Below are 16,838 nucleotides of genomic sequence, written 5' to 3' on the forward strand. Positions count from 1 at the left end.
ACGGGATAGTATTTTAACAATTGAAAACACGTTTCTACATTAGTTCTTGCACATATCTGTGGAGCTTATTGTAAATTAGTAAGCATAGAGTGACTTGGTGTTTTTATTTTGGCAAAAAAAAAAATAGCATCTACAACTGTTTGGGCTGCGTTGCCTTTAGCATTCTTGAAAGCAGAACTCGGAGTGACTGTTTGGTATGAGGCCTTCTGCTCTGTGCTGTCCTACACCACTCGTGAGTGGCCTGTGAAGAGGGAGACCTGGTTATTTAGAGATGTCGCTGCCGTTCTCTTTCTCCTCATTTCTGTAAATATTTTGTTGTTTGTGAAACTTAGTGTTTAATCATCTTAAAGTATTTTATTTTCAAGTAGAGCTAAAGATAAGGTTCACGTGCTTTTTCTTGCAAGGATCTATTGCCTTTAAAGGTATAAATGAATAGCTTATAATTCACTAAAAATATAGCCCCCCCCCCCCCCCCGCCTGATTCTTCCTACTGTTTTTATTGTTTCTGATGTGTGTAATGCACAGCTTTGGGGTGATAGGCCACAGTGAAGGTGGGACCCCAGGTCTGATTCTTCCTAGTTTCTGATGTGTGTAATGCACAGCTTTGGGGTGGTAGGCCACAGTGGAGGTGGGCGCTCTTGGCTCAAGTCTGAGCTCAGCATCTGGGGAGAGCGCAATGGGGAGAAAGCAGCCAGGCATTTCCACAGTAGCAGACACTGCTTTCATTACCTTACTGTTACGTGGGCTGCTAAATAAAGACAAACCCGCACCTGACTTTGCCACTTCAGAAAAGTTGGCACAAGAAGAGAGGCGTGTATCATTTTTAGACTCATGCCTCTTCTCATTGGAAAGCATGCATGATTCTGATATTGTGGTAAAGGGATGATTTAGTTCTTTCCTCCTGTTTCCCCCCTGTGTTTTGTAAGTTAATTCTTTGGGAAGTGGAGAAGGAATGTCTACAAAACCTTTGTAAGTCTTTACAGTGGATGTGATAGTGTATACCCAGTAACCCTGGCGCCTGACAAACTGGAACAGGAGCATCTGAGTTCAAGGCTAGTCTGGGCAGCCTGCCGTACCTGCTTCCTGGCTGATTTTGGTCTTCCAAATCAGGGTTTCTCTGTCCAGCCTTGGCTGTCTTGGAACTCACTCTGTAGACCAGGCTTGCCTCTGCCTCTCTAGTGCTGGGATTACAGGCTTGATGGCTGGTTTTTAAAAGTATGCGTAAGACACCCATCTTCATTTCCCTTCTCCTATTTCTCTGTTCAGTTCCTTCTCTTGGGGGCAACCACGTAAGAGCCTTTTCTTTCAACTAGTTAAGATCTTAGAACCGTATCTACCTACCCTACTCCATATAGTCTTTCTCTTCACAAGCTGTAGGTCTTTTAATAGTTACATAATATCCATTGGATGGATTTGTTTGGTTTGTTAAGAGAGATTTGAGACAGAGCCTCATATCTTAGGTTGGGCTCAAACTCCACATGTAAGATGACCTTGAACTGATCTTCCTGCCTCCTGAGTTAAGGTCCCGGCATGAGCCACCTACTTTATGTGGTGCTGGGATTCTTGCATGTTAAGCAAGTGCTGATCTTTTCTCTGCCTGCCTCTTAAAAACATTTACAAGTCCTCTTTCTGAGCTGATAACGCTCCCGCCAACGTGGTGAATGTTTCTAAGACCTGCCAACATTCTGCGGTGCTATGACAGGAAAGGCTACAATGGGCAGACTGAGCCTATTTTCCTCAAAAAGGCTAAAACTACAAAGAAGATTGTGCCGAGACTGGAGTGTGTGGGGCCCAGCTGCAGATCTGAGAGGATGCTGGCTGTTAGAGAAGCAAGCATTTGGAACTGGGAGGCCAAAGAAGAGAAAGGACTAAGCGTCCAGTTCTAAGGTGATGTTATGAAGACAGTAACTCGTGACCTTTGACTCACCTCATTTCGGTGCAGTTTGTCTTTTGGGGAAGGAATAAAGAAAGCGTTCAAGAAAGTCCCTTAAGAGACAGGCGTGGTGGCGCACGCCTTTAATCCCAGCACTCGGGAGGCAGAGGCAGGCGGATCACTGAGTTCGAGGCCAGCCTGGTCTACAAAGCAAGTCTAGGACAGCCAAGGCTACACAGAGAAACCTTGTCTCAAAAAAAAAAAAAAAAAAAGAAAGAAAGAAAGAAAGAAAGAAAGAAAGAAAATCTGTAGGGCACATTTAAAAAAATTTTTTTTTTTTAGTTTTTTGAGACAGGGATTCTTTGTGTTATGTTGGCACTCCCTGGACCCTTTATAGGTAAGACGGTCTTAGAATGATTGTTTTAGAAATGAGGAAAACATGCCAAGAGTGCCTCTTTGTCAGAGGCTTCCTTTTAAATGACCAGAAATTTGTTTGGTAAGAAGGTTGTAAATTAGAATGTTGTGATGGTGGGAGATCCTTTTCTGGTTTTCTTTTTTTGGGAGGGGTTCCAAGACATGGTTTCTCTGTGAGCGTTGGCTGTCCTGGACTCACTTCGTAGACAAGGCTGGCCTAGAACCCTCTGTGATCCACCTGCCTCTGCTTCCCAAGTGGATGAAAGGTGTAACTCTCTGGCTTTGTAAGGTACTTGTTTTGTTTTCTCCAGCTTTTTGAGACAGGGTTTCTCTTGTAGTCTTGGCTATCCTGGACTGCTTTGTAGACCAAACTGGCCTCCAAGTGCTGGGATTAAAGGCATGCACCACTGCACCTAGCTAGTAAGGTACATTTTTATAAAAAATTGCTGGGTTAGCTGGGCGGTGGTGGTGCACACCTTTATTTCCAGCACTTGGGAGACAGAGAGGCAGCTGGATTGCTGTGAGTTTGAGACCAGCCTGGTCTACATACAAAGCAAGTCCAGGACAGCCAAGGCTAAACAGAGAAGCTCTATCTCAAAAAACTTAAAAAAAATTATTTTTGCTGGGTCAAGAGACTATGCATTTAAGTTGTTTTCTGTAGGGATATGCCCGTTTGCACTGCCCAGGCCCATTCATGCCTGTGTTACAGGAAAGCACAGGACAAAGCGACACACTCAGTGAGTTGTTCTTGTTTAACCCTGGCATACTTGGTCAAGATGACTTCCCATCTTCTGCCGCTGATCTGCCTGTGATGACTGTGTCTTAGCCTCCAGGGAGAGAGTCGGATTCCACAGTCTGATGAAGTTGGCTAATTGCAAAGGGAAAGAAGGGAGGCTCAGGAATTAATGGGCTCTTGTCATGCCGACCATCTGTATCACCTTTAACATTTATATTTCCAAAAAACCTTCTGAACTTAACAGTAAACAGTAAAAAAACTTGTCATTCCTCTTATGATCCAGTTCCTGTTTGTTTCATTTGTTTATTTTCAAGACAGGGTTTCTCTTGTAGTAGTCCTGGCTGTCCTTGAACTAACAGAGATCCACCTGCCTCTGCCTCCCGAGTGCTGGGATCAAAGGCATGCGCCACCACCCCTGGCCTTTTATTTTTCATTTTTTAAAGTCAAGATCTATGTATCCCTGGCTGTCCTGGAACTCACTAGGTAGACCAGGCTAGCCTTGAACTAACAGAGCTATCAGCCTCTGCTTTTCTGCGTGCTGGGATTAAGGGTATGCACCATCACACCCCTTTCTTTTGATTGTATTAATACTAACTGACCTAGCTGGATTTTGTTTTTCCTTTCTTTACTACCTCTACCTCAGTACCTAGAATTTTTAAGGAAAGGTAAAAATAGTTTTTTGATTTTTTGATGAAGTGACAGTTACCACATAATTTCAGTGTTCTATGTTTATGGCAAGTTTTCACAGGTTTAAACTTCATTGTTGATTTTACTTGATGCTTAAGTGAGGTATTATAGGGGTATTTTCCTGGACTTTTCATCATGTGAACTTTAAAATTGCCTTTTTATTTCACCAAGTTGCCTATAGAGTTTTTGCCTAGAAATTAAAATTATTTAGGGGTCCACAGATATGACTCAGAGGGTAAAATACTTTGAATTTTTTTTTCTTTTTTTAGCGTGCATTTATGTAGCTCTTGTCCGGGAACTAGCTAATAATCTTAGGCTGGCCTTGAACTCCCCTTTAGAGTTCCACCTCCCCTTGCTACCCTGTGCTGAGGCAAAGCCAGAGTTACCACGCCTATCTAGTTTAGATGTTCTGTTCATTCAAGACTGGGTCTTAGTAGGTAGTTCTGGCTGGCTGTGCTGGAATTGACCATGAGACTAGGCTGGCTTTGAACACAGACATCTGGCTGCCTCTTTCTCCCAAGTGCAGGGATTAAAGGCTTGTGTCACTATACCTACTCTTTCCTTGTTTTGTTTTTCAAGACAGTTTCTCTGTGTAGCCTTGACTATCCTTCTCTTCAAGGGGACTAGAGTTTGGCTCCTAACACTCAGTATGGCAACTTATAACCATCTATAACTCTGTTTCTGAGGGAATCCTTACCCTTTTCTGGCCTCCTTAGGTACCAGGCACAAAAGCTGAACACACACACAGACAAAAGACTCATAAGATGCTAGCACCATTTCTTTTTATTGTTTTGTTTTGTTTTTTGTTTTCCAGATAGGTTTTTCTCTGTATATAGCCTTGGCTGTCCTGGAGTCATTTTTGTAGACCAGGCTGTTCTTGAACGCACAGTGATCTGTCTGCCACTGCCTCCTGAGTGCTGACATTAAAGGCATGTGCCACAATGCCTGACTTTTTTTTTTTAATTAGGATTTTATTTTTATTTTATGTACATTGTGTTTTGCTTGTATATATGTCTGTGTCAGAGTGTTGGATCCCCTGAAATTGGGGTTACAAACATTTGTAAAATATCATTTTGTGATTGATCTTAGCAGTAAATTTTTTTGGTTTTGTTTTTTAAGCTGCGTCTCACTGTTTTGCTCAGACTGGCCTTGAACTCACAGAAATGTGCTTGCCTTCCTTTCATCCTCATCACTAGATTAACAGTTGGTGCCTCCACACTCCACTAGTTTTTTTCTCCTTTAGAATAACAAAAAGCCTTTAACGAGAAGTAAGTTTTGGCTTGGTGTTTAGTTTAAAATAGTAGTCATTATGCCCAGAATAGTAATGCAGGCCCCAGTAAGGTTATGAACTTGAAGCCAACCTGGACTGCATAGAAGAGCTCAACTCAAAGAAAAGAAAGGGGGGGGACACACACATAATTAGTCTCATACAGAGTAATAGTAAATACAGGAGCTGGGCACACACCTTTGATCCCAGCACTCAGGAGGCAGACAGGCAGATTGCTGTGAGTTCCAGGCCAGCTTGGTCTACAAAGGGAGTCCAGGATAGCCAAGATAACACAGAGAAACCCTGTCTGGTGGGGGTGTTTATGTGTTAAATACAGTTGCATAAATAGTACCCACAATTAAGTGTTATATCATTTTCCTTGCCAAATGTGAACATTTTTAGGCCCTCTTTACTTGGTATGACTGAGATCAGTAGAAATTTGCAGTGACTTTGCTGTGTCATTTTCATGATAGTATAGCTATTGCTTGGCATTCTTACTACAATTCAAACTCTGGTATGAAATGGCTCTTGGTGTTGTCTATTTCTTCAGTTTTCCTTTGCAGCATTGTGGGTGGAAGGACCTTGTGCATGTTAGGCAAGCACTGTCCTACACTGAACCATTATCTCAATTACCTAGGCTGACCTTGAACTTGTTTATTTGGGTTTTTCAATACAGAGTTTCTCTGTAACAGCTCTGGCTGCCTTGGACTTTGTAGACCAGGCTGGCCTTGAGTTTGCAGAGCTCTGCCTGCCTCTGCATCCCCAGTGCTGGAGTAAAGGTGTGTGCCAACACACCCAGAGACCTTGAACTAGTTTGTATCCTGGGTGGCCCTTTCATTTTTGTTTTTGTTGGAGGCAAGGTCTTACTGTATGATCTTGGCTAAGCTGGAACTCTGTGTATAGCCCAGGCTGCCCTTGGATATTTAGTTATATCCTGAATATGAGGAATAGTGCTCCTGTTTCTCAAGTGCTGGCCCTACAGGTATGTGCCCTCAAATTCTGCAGACCTTGACTTTGTAATACAATTACTTCAGCCTCTAGAGTAGATAGGATTACAGGCTTACATATACCACCAAGTTTGGCAGTTTCCCTCTTTTTATGGCAGAACCCATGTAATGTTTGTATTCCTGAAACCAGCTCATACTTGGAGTGGCAAGGTACTAACTGTTATGCTAGTTGTTGTTATTGCTTGATTAGCCCCGGTGGAGTGGTCAGAAGCATCACTCTTTTTGCCTGCTCTGTGGATGGGCTCTGTGTCTGTTGGCATGTGCAATTTTGACATTGTGTGCAATTCTCTGCTCTCCTGTCAGGATTCTATGTATCAAGAAGTAGTGCAACCCTACTACCCTCCTCCCACCAGATTGCTCAGCTCTGATGACACACGGTGGTTTGCTCTTCATCTCTTGAGCATTCTTTCTCTGAGACCCAGTTTAATTTTCTAGATGCCTTAGATGCCCTTGGAGACCCTGATAGGGGACCAGATCCTCTGGACATGGTTACAGATGTCTTTGAGCTCCTTTTTGGGTGCTGGGAACTGAACCTGAGTTCTTTGGAAGAGGCAACCAGTGCTTTTAACTGCTGAGCCATCTCTCTAGCTCCAAATTTTATTATTTTATCTCTAAAATTTTTTTGAAGTCACCAACATCTTTATTGACAATAGACAAGGAAGGTGTGTGTTCACCTGTCTGTTTCATGCTATTAAAGTGTAACTACCATCACGGCCTGCTAGTACTTCTAGGGTCCCATTTATTATGCTCACCTTGTTTCTTGCTTCTCTCCAGTTTGCTAATCACTTTTGTTGTTGTTGTTTTTTCAAGACAAGGTTTCTCCGTGTAGCCTTGGCTGTCCTAGACAGCTTTTGTAGACCAGGCTGGCCTTGAACTCAGAGATCCCCCTGCCTCTGCCTCCTGAGTGCTGGGATTATAGGCACGAGCCACCAAACCCAACTCCAGCTTGCTAGTCTTATGCAAATCTTTCCACTCTTTAAATGGAGCTTGCCATTATGTACTTCAGACTCAATCATCTTCCCTCTTCATCTCCTTTGTAAATGTTCATGCTCGGGTTAAGATTGTTTTTAGAGGTTTTTGTTTAGTTTTGTTATTTTCTGTTTTTAGTTTTTGGCTGGGTAGCCCAAACTAGCCTAGACTCACTCTAGCAAGGCAGCTGTTGACTTAGATCTTAGTGTGTCTGCCTCCCAAGTGCTGGGATTGTAGATGTGGTACTAGACCAAGGCTAAGGGCTGTGTGTGTGCCACAGAATCTCTCATAGTCTGCCTTGTTCATGAACCTACAGGGTCATTTCCACGTGGTGAACCTCTATCACAGGGCGCTCTCATCACAGTTTGAGGTTTGACGGGAGTTTGACTAATGTATTTCCCCAGTAGACTTAAAGCAAATTCATTGACAACAGAAATGACACCCATATTGTGTCCCTTAAAATCTGAGAAGTCAGCTGCAAAGTAATATTGCAGGAATGTTTGGACAATGCAATAAGGTATTCTCTGGTCAGTTCCAAGTATGCTATGAACATACAGGCAACATGTAGTCTTTTTTTTTTTTCTTTTTGTATTTTGCTCAAGGTATTTCCCTCCAAATCAGTTGAGAAGTACAGTGTTTAAAAGACCTCAGAATAGGGCAACTGAGCACAAGAGCGGGAGGAGAATGACTGCAGCTTGCTCCCAGGGACTGGAGAAAATCTAAAAAATAAGAAAGGAGGGTGGAACTCAGCAGTCTTCTGTGCTAGTCATCCTTGCCTCATCCTCATTGTCTTCATCAGCACCTTCCAACCTTTCCTCCTCTGTCATCTGTAACCTCTCCTGACTCATCTATACCTGCATCAGAACGGTCAGCAAACCAGGTGAAGAAGCTCTCTGGCTCTTCTTGCGGCCACTTCCTGCTGGCCTTATCCTGTATTTGATTTGAGTGTTTTGTCAAATCCTTTCCAGATTTCTGTTTGACTTGGTGGACTTTGAAGATGGGTCACCACTCTCTGGTTTTTGGTTTTTGGAGACAGAGTTTCTCTGTTATTCAGAGCCCTGGCTGTCCTGGACTCCCTTCATAGACCAGGCTGACCTCGATCCACCTGCTACTGCCTCCTGAATGCTGGGATTAGAGGCCTGCACCACCACGCCTGGCTGTGGGACAGTACTCTTATTCAGATGAAATTCTTTAGAGAGAACTTTATTTTCTTTTGGTTTGTTTGTTTGTTTGTTTGTTTTTTGTTTTTTTGTTTTTTTTGGTTTTTTGAGACAGGGTTTCTCTGTGTAGCCTTGGCTGACCTAGACTCGCTTTTGTAGACCAGGCTGGCCTCGAACTCACAGCGATCCCCTGCCTCTGCCTCCCGAGTGCTGGGATTAAAAGCGTGCGCCACCACGCCCGGCTGAGTAAGGATTTTCATCAAAACAGAAATCTATTCTGTGACTTGATTTAATGTCTTCAAATTCTATTACTTTAATGCAGAGCCTCCTATCCTCCTCCCCAAGAAGCGCGGAGACTTGTGGATGTTTGACAGTGGCTGTCACCCAAAACTTATGGGATTTAGGCCATCAATTCTGACCCTGGAAAACGAAACAAAACAAACAAAAAATTGGTTGATAGTTATATTTTAGTTTTACTTTCAAAATTTCCTCACTGGCTTGTCCTTAAGTCGGTCTATTTCCCTTTTACTTCATCAATATGTTCAATTGCTTCTTGCTGTTCCTGTTCTCCTCCCGGCAGGCGGGTAGGGCTGGTGTGTTCTCCAGCTTCAGGGCGGGAGCCTGCTTGCTCTTCTGGGCCGAGGCAGAGCTGCAGTGGCCTGAAACCAGGGGGCAGAGCCTTGATAGTCCTAGCCCTTTTCTTTTTTATTGGAGACTTGAGTCTATTATTTTATTCTGTTGTATTCACATCTTCAAATTGTAACATATAAAAAATCTGAGCCCACCCTCAGAGAATTAATACCAGAATTGTTCTTCAGTTGTTTGTGTGGCTACAGCGTTAAAAATAATTCATATTACCCATGTGTTATTCCACATCCAGCTGTGGGTCTGGGTCCATGTCCTGTCGTTGGTCCAGCCATCACTTGCCTCTGGACAATAACATTTCTCATTCAGGGCAGCTAGAGCGATTTAGGGGTGAGGCTTGTGGCTTGGGTACAAAGCCGGGTTCCCAGTCTCTCCCTGGGAGGTGGGAAGCGAGTTCCTATATTGGGTGTTACAGTCAGCTCTTTTCAGAATGAGGCTGCAGGTCTCAATAGGAAGTGGAGGTCCGGGACCTCCACAGACTTAAGTGTCACAGCTCTTTGCTTTGCACCAGGGGAGCTGGGCAAATGTCCGAAACCCGCCGGCAGACTGGGTTGGATGGTAGGTGCTTCCCCGGTGGTAAGCACTGGTCTTGCCACAGTGGAGCAGGTAATTCCCAGGACTGGTGAGCAGCAGGCGCGTCCCTCAGGAGCCCTTCTTTTCCAGGAATAATGAGTTTGAGATGGTCATGGTGGAGTGAGAAAACAAGCCAAACTTTATTTGTGAATCAGGGATTTTTAAGCGCGTTTGGGTGCAGGGGTGGGGGTGGTGTCATGAGAGTGAACGCTTCTGATACACTAGGGTTGAGAGCACCAGGGCACTTCATCTACATGCTGTGCCTGTTTACGGTCAGTACCACTGGGCCCTGTCACAAGGAGAAACCAGCACTTGATTAGCCTGTGTATGAGGAGGGGACTCCTAGGCACAGTTAAGGGCCATGTGCTGGGGGCCAGGATCTCAGCGCCGGCTGGGGCACTTCCAGGAATTCCCTGTGCTTGTTAAAGTTCCTTATCAGGAAAGGGCCCGCCTTGTATTTTTTCTTTGAGGACTGTGTGATACCCCTTACAAAATCTGGAATTATCAGATCAGGTGGAGCGAGGACTCCGCTAAGAAAGGGAGTCCATTCTACATAGACTGAGCGTCAAAACAGCTGTCCAGAGAAGTCAGATTTCTTTGACCTTATTTAGCAGAGCCCCCACCTATGTAGATCTTTATCCCAAATTCTTCCCTTTTAATGTGTTCCTGTTGTGCAAGGTCAGTAAGGGAGACTCCTCCGACTTCAACCCTCTGGTTTTATTGCCTTTTATTTATTGATTTTCTTCTATTTTATTGATATCATTATTTGTACAATCACTTTTTAAATTTTAGATAAGGTCTTCATTATGTAGTTCTAGCAGGCCTAGAACTCTGTGTAGACCAGCTTGTCAAGTGGAAGTCTATTGGTTTTTATATCTTAAAATATTTCTTTGCAGTGCAATACACTTAAGTATTGCTGTTTTGTTTGTCCAAAATTTTGATGTTGTATTTTCACTTGTGTTCTCTAAGGCTTTATTTAAATAATTTATTTTTATTTTTATGTTATATATAATATACACTGGTATTTTGACTATATGTTTGTGTGAGGGTGTCAGATTCCCTGGAACAGGAGTTACAGACAGTTATTGGGACTTGAACACAGGTCCTCTGGAAGAGCAGTCAGTGCTTTTAACCGCTGAGCCATCTCTCTCCAGCCCTCAGGTTCATTTTAATTATGAGTATTCATTTATGTCAGTGCGTAAGTATGTACATGTGAGTACAGGTGCCTAAGAAGGTCAGAAGTTGGTCCCCCCTCAAGCTGGAGTTCCAAGCAGCTGTGAGGCAGGCAACATGGGTCCTGGGAAGTGGGCGTGGGTCCTCTGTAGAGCAGTGTGCACTCTTAGCTGCTGCGCCACCTCTCTAGCCCCAGCATGTTTATTTCTTTTAAGACTTTCTTTTACTCATGCCTTACTTAGCCTTAACTTGCTTAATTTCTAGGTATTTTAGAGATTTCTAGTAGTCTTTCCATTGTTTATTTGTTTACACCTCCCCCTCCCCTTCTTTGGCTTTTATGGATAGGGTTTCTCTGTGTCACCCTGGCTGCCTGGCCTCGAACTCAAGAGATCTGCCTGCCTCTGCCTCCCGAGTGCTTGGATTTAAGGTGTGCACCAACACACCCCGGTGTTTTCATGACTTTTCTTTCTTTTTTTCTTTTTTCTTTTGTCTTTTTTCTCTTCTCTTCTCCTCCCCCCCTCTCCCCCCTCCCTCCTTCCCTCTCTCCCCCCTTTTGGGAGAGTCCCAGACTCACTTTGTAGACCCTGCTGGCCTCGAACTCATAGTGATCCACCTTCCTCTGCCTCTGGTGCCACCACGCCTGGCTTCTTTCATCATTTCTATTTTGACTTTATTAGATGTTGAGAGCGTAAGCTTGAAAGATAAACGTGTTCTGCTACTGTTACATGAAGTGGTTGGTAGGCATGGTTATATGCAGTTGATGGGTGTGGTGTTGGGTCAACTATTTCCTTATTGAGGGGTCTGGGTTTCCTCTTTAGCAGTGGACTCTTAAGTTTTTCTCCTGCAGGATGCTCTTGTATTGAATTTTGGTGCTCTGCTTGCACATGTACACACTAAGGATTTTTTTTTATTATGTACTGGTCTTTTGTATTTGATAACATTCCTTGCTCTGAGATCTACTTACTCTGTTAGAAAATTAATACAACTAATCCTACTTTTTTTTCTGATTGAGCTATATAGTATAGTTATGTAGAATTTCTGTTTTGTTAATTCCTCTGTCTGTCGTTAACTGAATGTAGTTATCTTTGGATAATATTTCATCTTTGAGTATGTCTTTTAATTTTTGTATTAAAAGCCTGGATATAATCTACTGAGTGAAAAAAATGGCAATGGGCGTTTAATTTGGAGTTTTATGCTTAGCTGCCTAGAATAGTGGCTCTAGGCACTGTAGGTCGTGACTTTTTGGTCAAATGACCCTTTCCCAGGGGTCGCCTGTCAGATATTTACATTACAGTTCATAACAGCAAAATTACAGCCATGAAGTAGCACCTAAAATAACTATTTATGGTTGGGGAAGTTTTAATACATGGGGAGCTGTATTAAAAGGTGACAGTGCTAGGAAGGTTGAGAACCACTGGGCTAGGAGTTAAGACTGTTGTTCTAGGTATCAAGTTAAAATTTTGTCTGACAGTCTTCATGTTGTCTTCGGGTTTCCCTAGAGACTTGGTTGAGACATGTACTTTTGTCACTTGATTCCCCCTGTCACTGTTGGTGTGCTGGTGAGGTACTGGATGGAGGAAGTGTGAAGAAGTGTTCTGTGTGACACTGAGGTTTCAGACTGATGTAGTTATCACTTTGAGCAGTGTTTCTCAGTATTTAACCTTATCCCCTCACCCTGTGAAGAAAGACAAGGGATGCTATAAGTTGGGTCTCTGTCCCTTGATGTAGATAAGTAAGGTTCTGGTAAACTCCAGTAGTTCAGGCTCTGGTAAAATAGTTACTCGGAAAGGCAGGCCTTGTTCAGAACAGAACAGGATGCCACAGAGTGCTGTCTAGAATGGCCGCTTACTCTTAGGACTCAGACAGAAGGGATATTCTGTGATTTCTAAGAACCATTACTTAAGAACCATTCTCATCCAGGAAGTAAAACTCAAAAGCTGAGGATAGGGTCTTGTTCTTTCTCTGTGGTATTGGGTATAAACCCAGGGCCCAGGACATGTCAGGACAAGTATCCTATCACTGAGCCACCTTTTGAGCCCAGAGTGTCTTAACAACACAGCCCTCAAGTTTGTCTACACGGAGATCGCAGCATTCCACCAATACAGTTTAGCTTGGTTCCCGGAGAATGAGTATGCTTGCCCGCCAGCCTTCCCTTTCTCCCTCACTTCTCATTTTCCTTTTTTTGTTTCTGAGCGAACAGGTGCCCAGGCTGGCTGTGAAGTCCCTGCTTGTCTCTGGAGCAGAGCTGGGATGCATATGCTTGTGCACCCCCACCCCAGCTCTCCCCACACAGCTTCTGTTCTTGGTTTTCTGTGTACCCGCCTGTCAGAGTGTTAAGGATAGCAGCCTGCTCCTGACCTCAGTGCTCTGATGGCTCTGAGTATTCACTCCAGCATGTTCAATGATGAAAAGCACAATCTATTAAAATTTTTTGATTTAGATTATAGAGTTTGAATGCTACCTTTCTCATGCATACAATAAATAAAAAGTTTATATTTCTTATGATTCTTCTGCTATATCTCTAATTATCGTATTTTCCAGATTTTAAAAAAGTTATCTCATAACCATCCACCTGCCTCTGCCTCCCAAGTGCTGGGATTAAAGGCATGCGCCACCACAGCCAGCTCTTATTTTTAAATTTTATGTGAATTGGTGTTTTGCTTGCATGTATGTTTGAGTGAGGATCTTGGAGTTACAAAGAGTTGTGAGCTGTCATGTGGGTGCTGGGAATTGAACTCTAGTCCTGGAAGAACAGTCATTGCTCTTAACCACTTTCCAGCCCAAGTTGTTGTCATTGTTGTTGTTATTTTGGGGATTTTGGATTTTTGTTTGTTTGTTTGTTTGTTTTTCTGAGGCAGGGTTTCTCTGTGTAGTCTTCGCTGTCCTGGACTCGCTTTGTAGACCAGGCTGGCCTCAAACTTAACAGCGATCCACCTGCCTCTGCCTCCTGAGTGCTGAGATTAAAGGCGTGTGCCACCACTACCTGGCTATATATTTTAATCTAATATATGTGTGGACATTTTCCTGAATGTGTGACTGCACCATATGTGTGTGCCTGTAGGCCCTGGGGGCTAGAAGATGGTGTAGAATCCTCAGCCACCGTGTTTAGTTTTCTTATTATTGAAACTTTCTTGTTCGCAGCTCTTGGACAAGCACAAGACAATAGAGAGCATGGTGGAGCTTCTGGACTTGTATCAGTTGGAGGACGAAGCCTACAGCAGCCTAGCAGAGGCTACAACTGAGCTCTACCAGTATTTACTCCAGCCGTTCCGAGACATGCGAGAGCTTGCCATGCTGCGAAGACAGCAGATCAAGGTAAAACTTAAACTGTAGCCACACTGCTTAATAGTTCTGAGACTTGCTAGTCACACATTTAAAATACCAACAAAACAAAACAAAATAAAATAATGCAAACAGATTCTTGTCTTTTCCTCTCCTAGGATTAGAAGGGTATCAGAAACCTAAGACTGGATATTTAGTTAATATCTGAAAATCAGCTGTAGACATTTTTTGAAAATCTAACCTGAAAGGCAGCAAAGAACTACTAGATGGCACAGGTATCCTACCAATTCTGGACTGCTTGTATCTGCAGATATCACCTAAAAATTCAGCATTGATTACCTAAGGTTAGCCCTTAGAGTTCTGGTTACACAGTGTATTGAATATTCACCGAGAAATCTATAGACTGTATGAGTGAGCCACTGTCACTACTAACTACAGTTTTCTTGGGAAGCAGTGTGAGGAAAAACACTTAAAGCTGTTGCCTCTCATGCTACTATTTTATTCTCTGTGCGGCTTATGAGTGCTTCTATGCAGGCATAGTGCCTGTCGTTCAATATGTCTAATTATTGATCTCAGTGTGTCAGGGCATATGTTGTTACCCACATTATTCCTTGGGATGATCATTTATGTCCTTATCCATAGCTAGTAGTAGGTAGCAAGTTAGGGGACTCTAATTCAAACCTTATTATTTATTTACTAGTTACTGTTAAGTTAGAAAATACATTTTTAAGAAAAGAATTATAAGCCGGACAGTGGTGGCACACACCTTTAATCCCAGTACTTGGGAGTGAGAAGCAGGTGGATCTGTGATTTGGCAGAATATTTGCCATAAGCATAACTAAAATCAATTGTCTGTTACATAGTACCAGGTGGCTGTGATACAGTTTAGTTCTTCTGAAGATAAAGTGTTTTCTTCTGCTGTGATAAAGCACCTGGACCCAAAGCAGCTAGGGGAGGGGAGGGATTTTCAGGGTATAGTTCTCCATCCACAATCTATCACGGAAGGGCGTCAAGGCAGGAACCTGGAGACCAGAGCTGGTGCAGAAGCCATGTAGGAGTGCTGCTTACTGGCTTGCTTAACCATGGCGTAGCACTGCTCATGGTGAGCCGACTCTTTCCCACCCCCCCACCCCCCTCTTCAAGAAAATGCTTGAGGCACATCCACAGGATAATCTAATAGGGGCATTCTCTTCAATTGAGGTTCCTTCTAAAATGGCTTTGGCTTTGTATCAAGTTGACATAAAACATACCAGCACAATAATTGAGAAGCTAGCTATATCAGTAAAATATCAAAATCCCCTTCTATATAGTAGTTAAGTTGAATCTAGGGACTTATGTTTTAGACAGTTCCTTTACCACTCAAATTTCTAAAAATTATTCTTAATTTATAAAGATAAAGTAGTGCCTAAAATTGAGGTAGAAACCTATCACTCTGACCCATTAGTACTATGTGTGTGTATCAGTTTAAAAGTTTTGAAGTAGGAAAAGTAGCAATGTGTATAATTCTCACTGTGCTATTACTGATGCTGAAAAATTTATTCTACTACTGTTTTTCTGTGTGTAGGTGACAGATTTATATTGAGTTGTTATCATTATAAATGTATTTTCTTTTTTCTGAGACAGGGTTTCTCTGTGTAGCTATGGCTGTCCTGGACACACTTTGTAGACCAGGCTAGCCTTAAACTGAGAGACCCACCTGCCTCTGCCTCTAGTGCTGGGATTAAAGGTGTGCACTACCACTGCTCGTCTTATAAATGCATTTTCTAACTGGTAGTCTACAGAGGTTTTGGTTAGTCTGTATTGCTACTGTTCCCATGCCTCCAAAAGGAACTGCTGCCTCTTGTGGATCCTACTAAACTTTTGGTGTGCTTAATGTCTGAGGGAGACCTGACGAGGGCAGCTCTGCACCCCCGACAAGACTTCAGATGTGAAACCAAAGCTCAGCTTGTGGAATTTATGACATTAAGTATTTGTTAGAGAGGGGTCTAAAATAACTGTTGAAGCTTCTTGCTGAAGTTGCTGGAAAAAACATTGATTCAGTATTAGTACCAATGAGTTAAGGGAGAAAAAAAAACCCACAGTGGATAAAATTAAAAGGGAAAAAGATTAATAAGAAGGGAAACAGACAAAACTTAGACAAAGCCAGTGAAACCAAACCCTGGTTACATGAAAAACATGTATTTCAGTGTGTTTTAGATATTTAGTCTAAATTATTTTTTTTCATTAACTTTTAAAATTTAACCACAGCCTCCTCTTTCCTGGTCCCACCCTCACACCCCCTCTGACCATTCCTCCTTCCCCTTCTCCTCAGAGAAGAGAACAGCACCCACTCTCCGCGGGTACCAACCCTCCTCTGCCATCAACTCACAGCCAGACTAAGTGGATCATTTCTCCTGTTGGTGCCCCATCCGACTCCTACCCTTCCTTCCTCCTGCTCTTCCATAAAGCTCCCTGGGGTCTTCCTGTTTGGTTGTGGGTTTTTGCATCTGTTTCTGCTATCTGCTAGATTAAGCCTCCCAGAAGACAGTTATGCTAGGCTCTTGTCTGCAAGCATAGCAGATTATTTATTTATAGTGTCAGGGGTTGGCTCTCTCCCATGGGGTGGGTCTCAGGTTGGGACAGTCGTTGGCTGGCCATTCCCTTAATCTCTGCTCCATCTTTATCCCCACATTTCTTATAGGCAGGGTTTATGGGTTGGTTAGTATTCCCTTCCCTCTACTGTAAAAAAAACTCAGTAAATATGGTGTCTGTGTGTGTGTGTGCGTGCGTGCGCGTGTATGCCCGTGCCCGTGCCCAAGGATGCAGTCCCCAGCAGCTCAGAACAAACAAACACCAAAACTTTGCAGAAATTGTGAGATGCCGAACAGAGAGGCAGAGCATGTTAATAGATTGGAAGACTCAATAACATTTGTAAGTATGTCAGTAAGTTGGTCTGTTTAATGTTGCTGAAATAAAAATGCCAAGCCAGACTCTTTTCAATACCCCAGAGAGATAGGCTGGTATTCTAAACACGGTGCTACCTCTGGAGAGAGCATCAGCAATGCCACCTTTC

At 43.1% G+C, this 16,838-nt stretch overlaps 1 protein-coding gene across 2 annotated transcripts in view; it reads left to right on the plus strand.

The window, feature by feature from the left end:
- The window catches only part of JMY (junction mediating and regulatory protein, p53 cofactor), a 60,214-nt gene that overhangs the window by 13,324 nt on the left and 30,052 nt on the right, over window positions 1-16,838 (plus strand). For both annotated transcript variants that reach the window (XM_084800659.1, XM_084800658.1), the window contains exon 2: window positions 13,646-13,819. In XM_084800659.1, coding sequence (XP_084656785.1) covers window positions 13,646-13,819 — 174 coding nt within the window. The remainder of the gene's footprint in view (window positions 1-13,645; window positions 13,820-16,838) is intronic.

The sequence above is a fragment of the Acomys minous genome, assembly GCF_964271855.1.
Source record: "Acomys minous genome assembly, chromosome: 11".
In the NCBI taxonomy this organism is placed as follows: Eukaryota; Metazoa; Chordata; class Mammalia; order Rodentia; family Muridae; genus Acomys; species Acomys minous.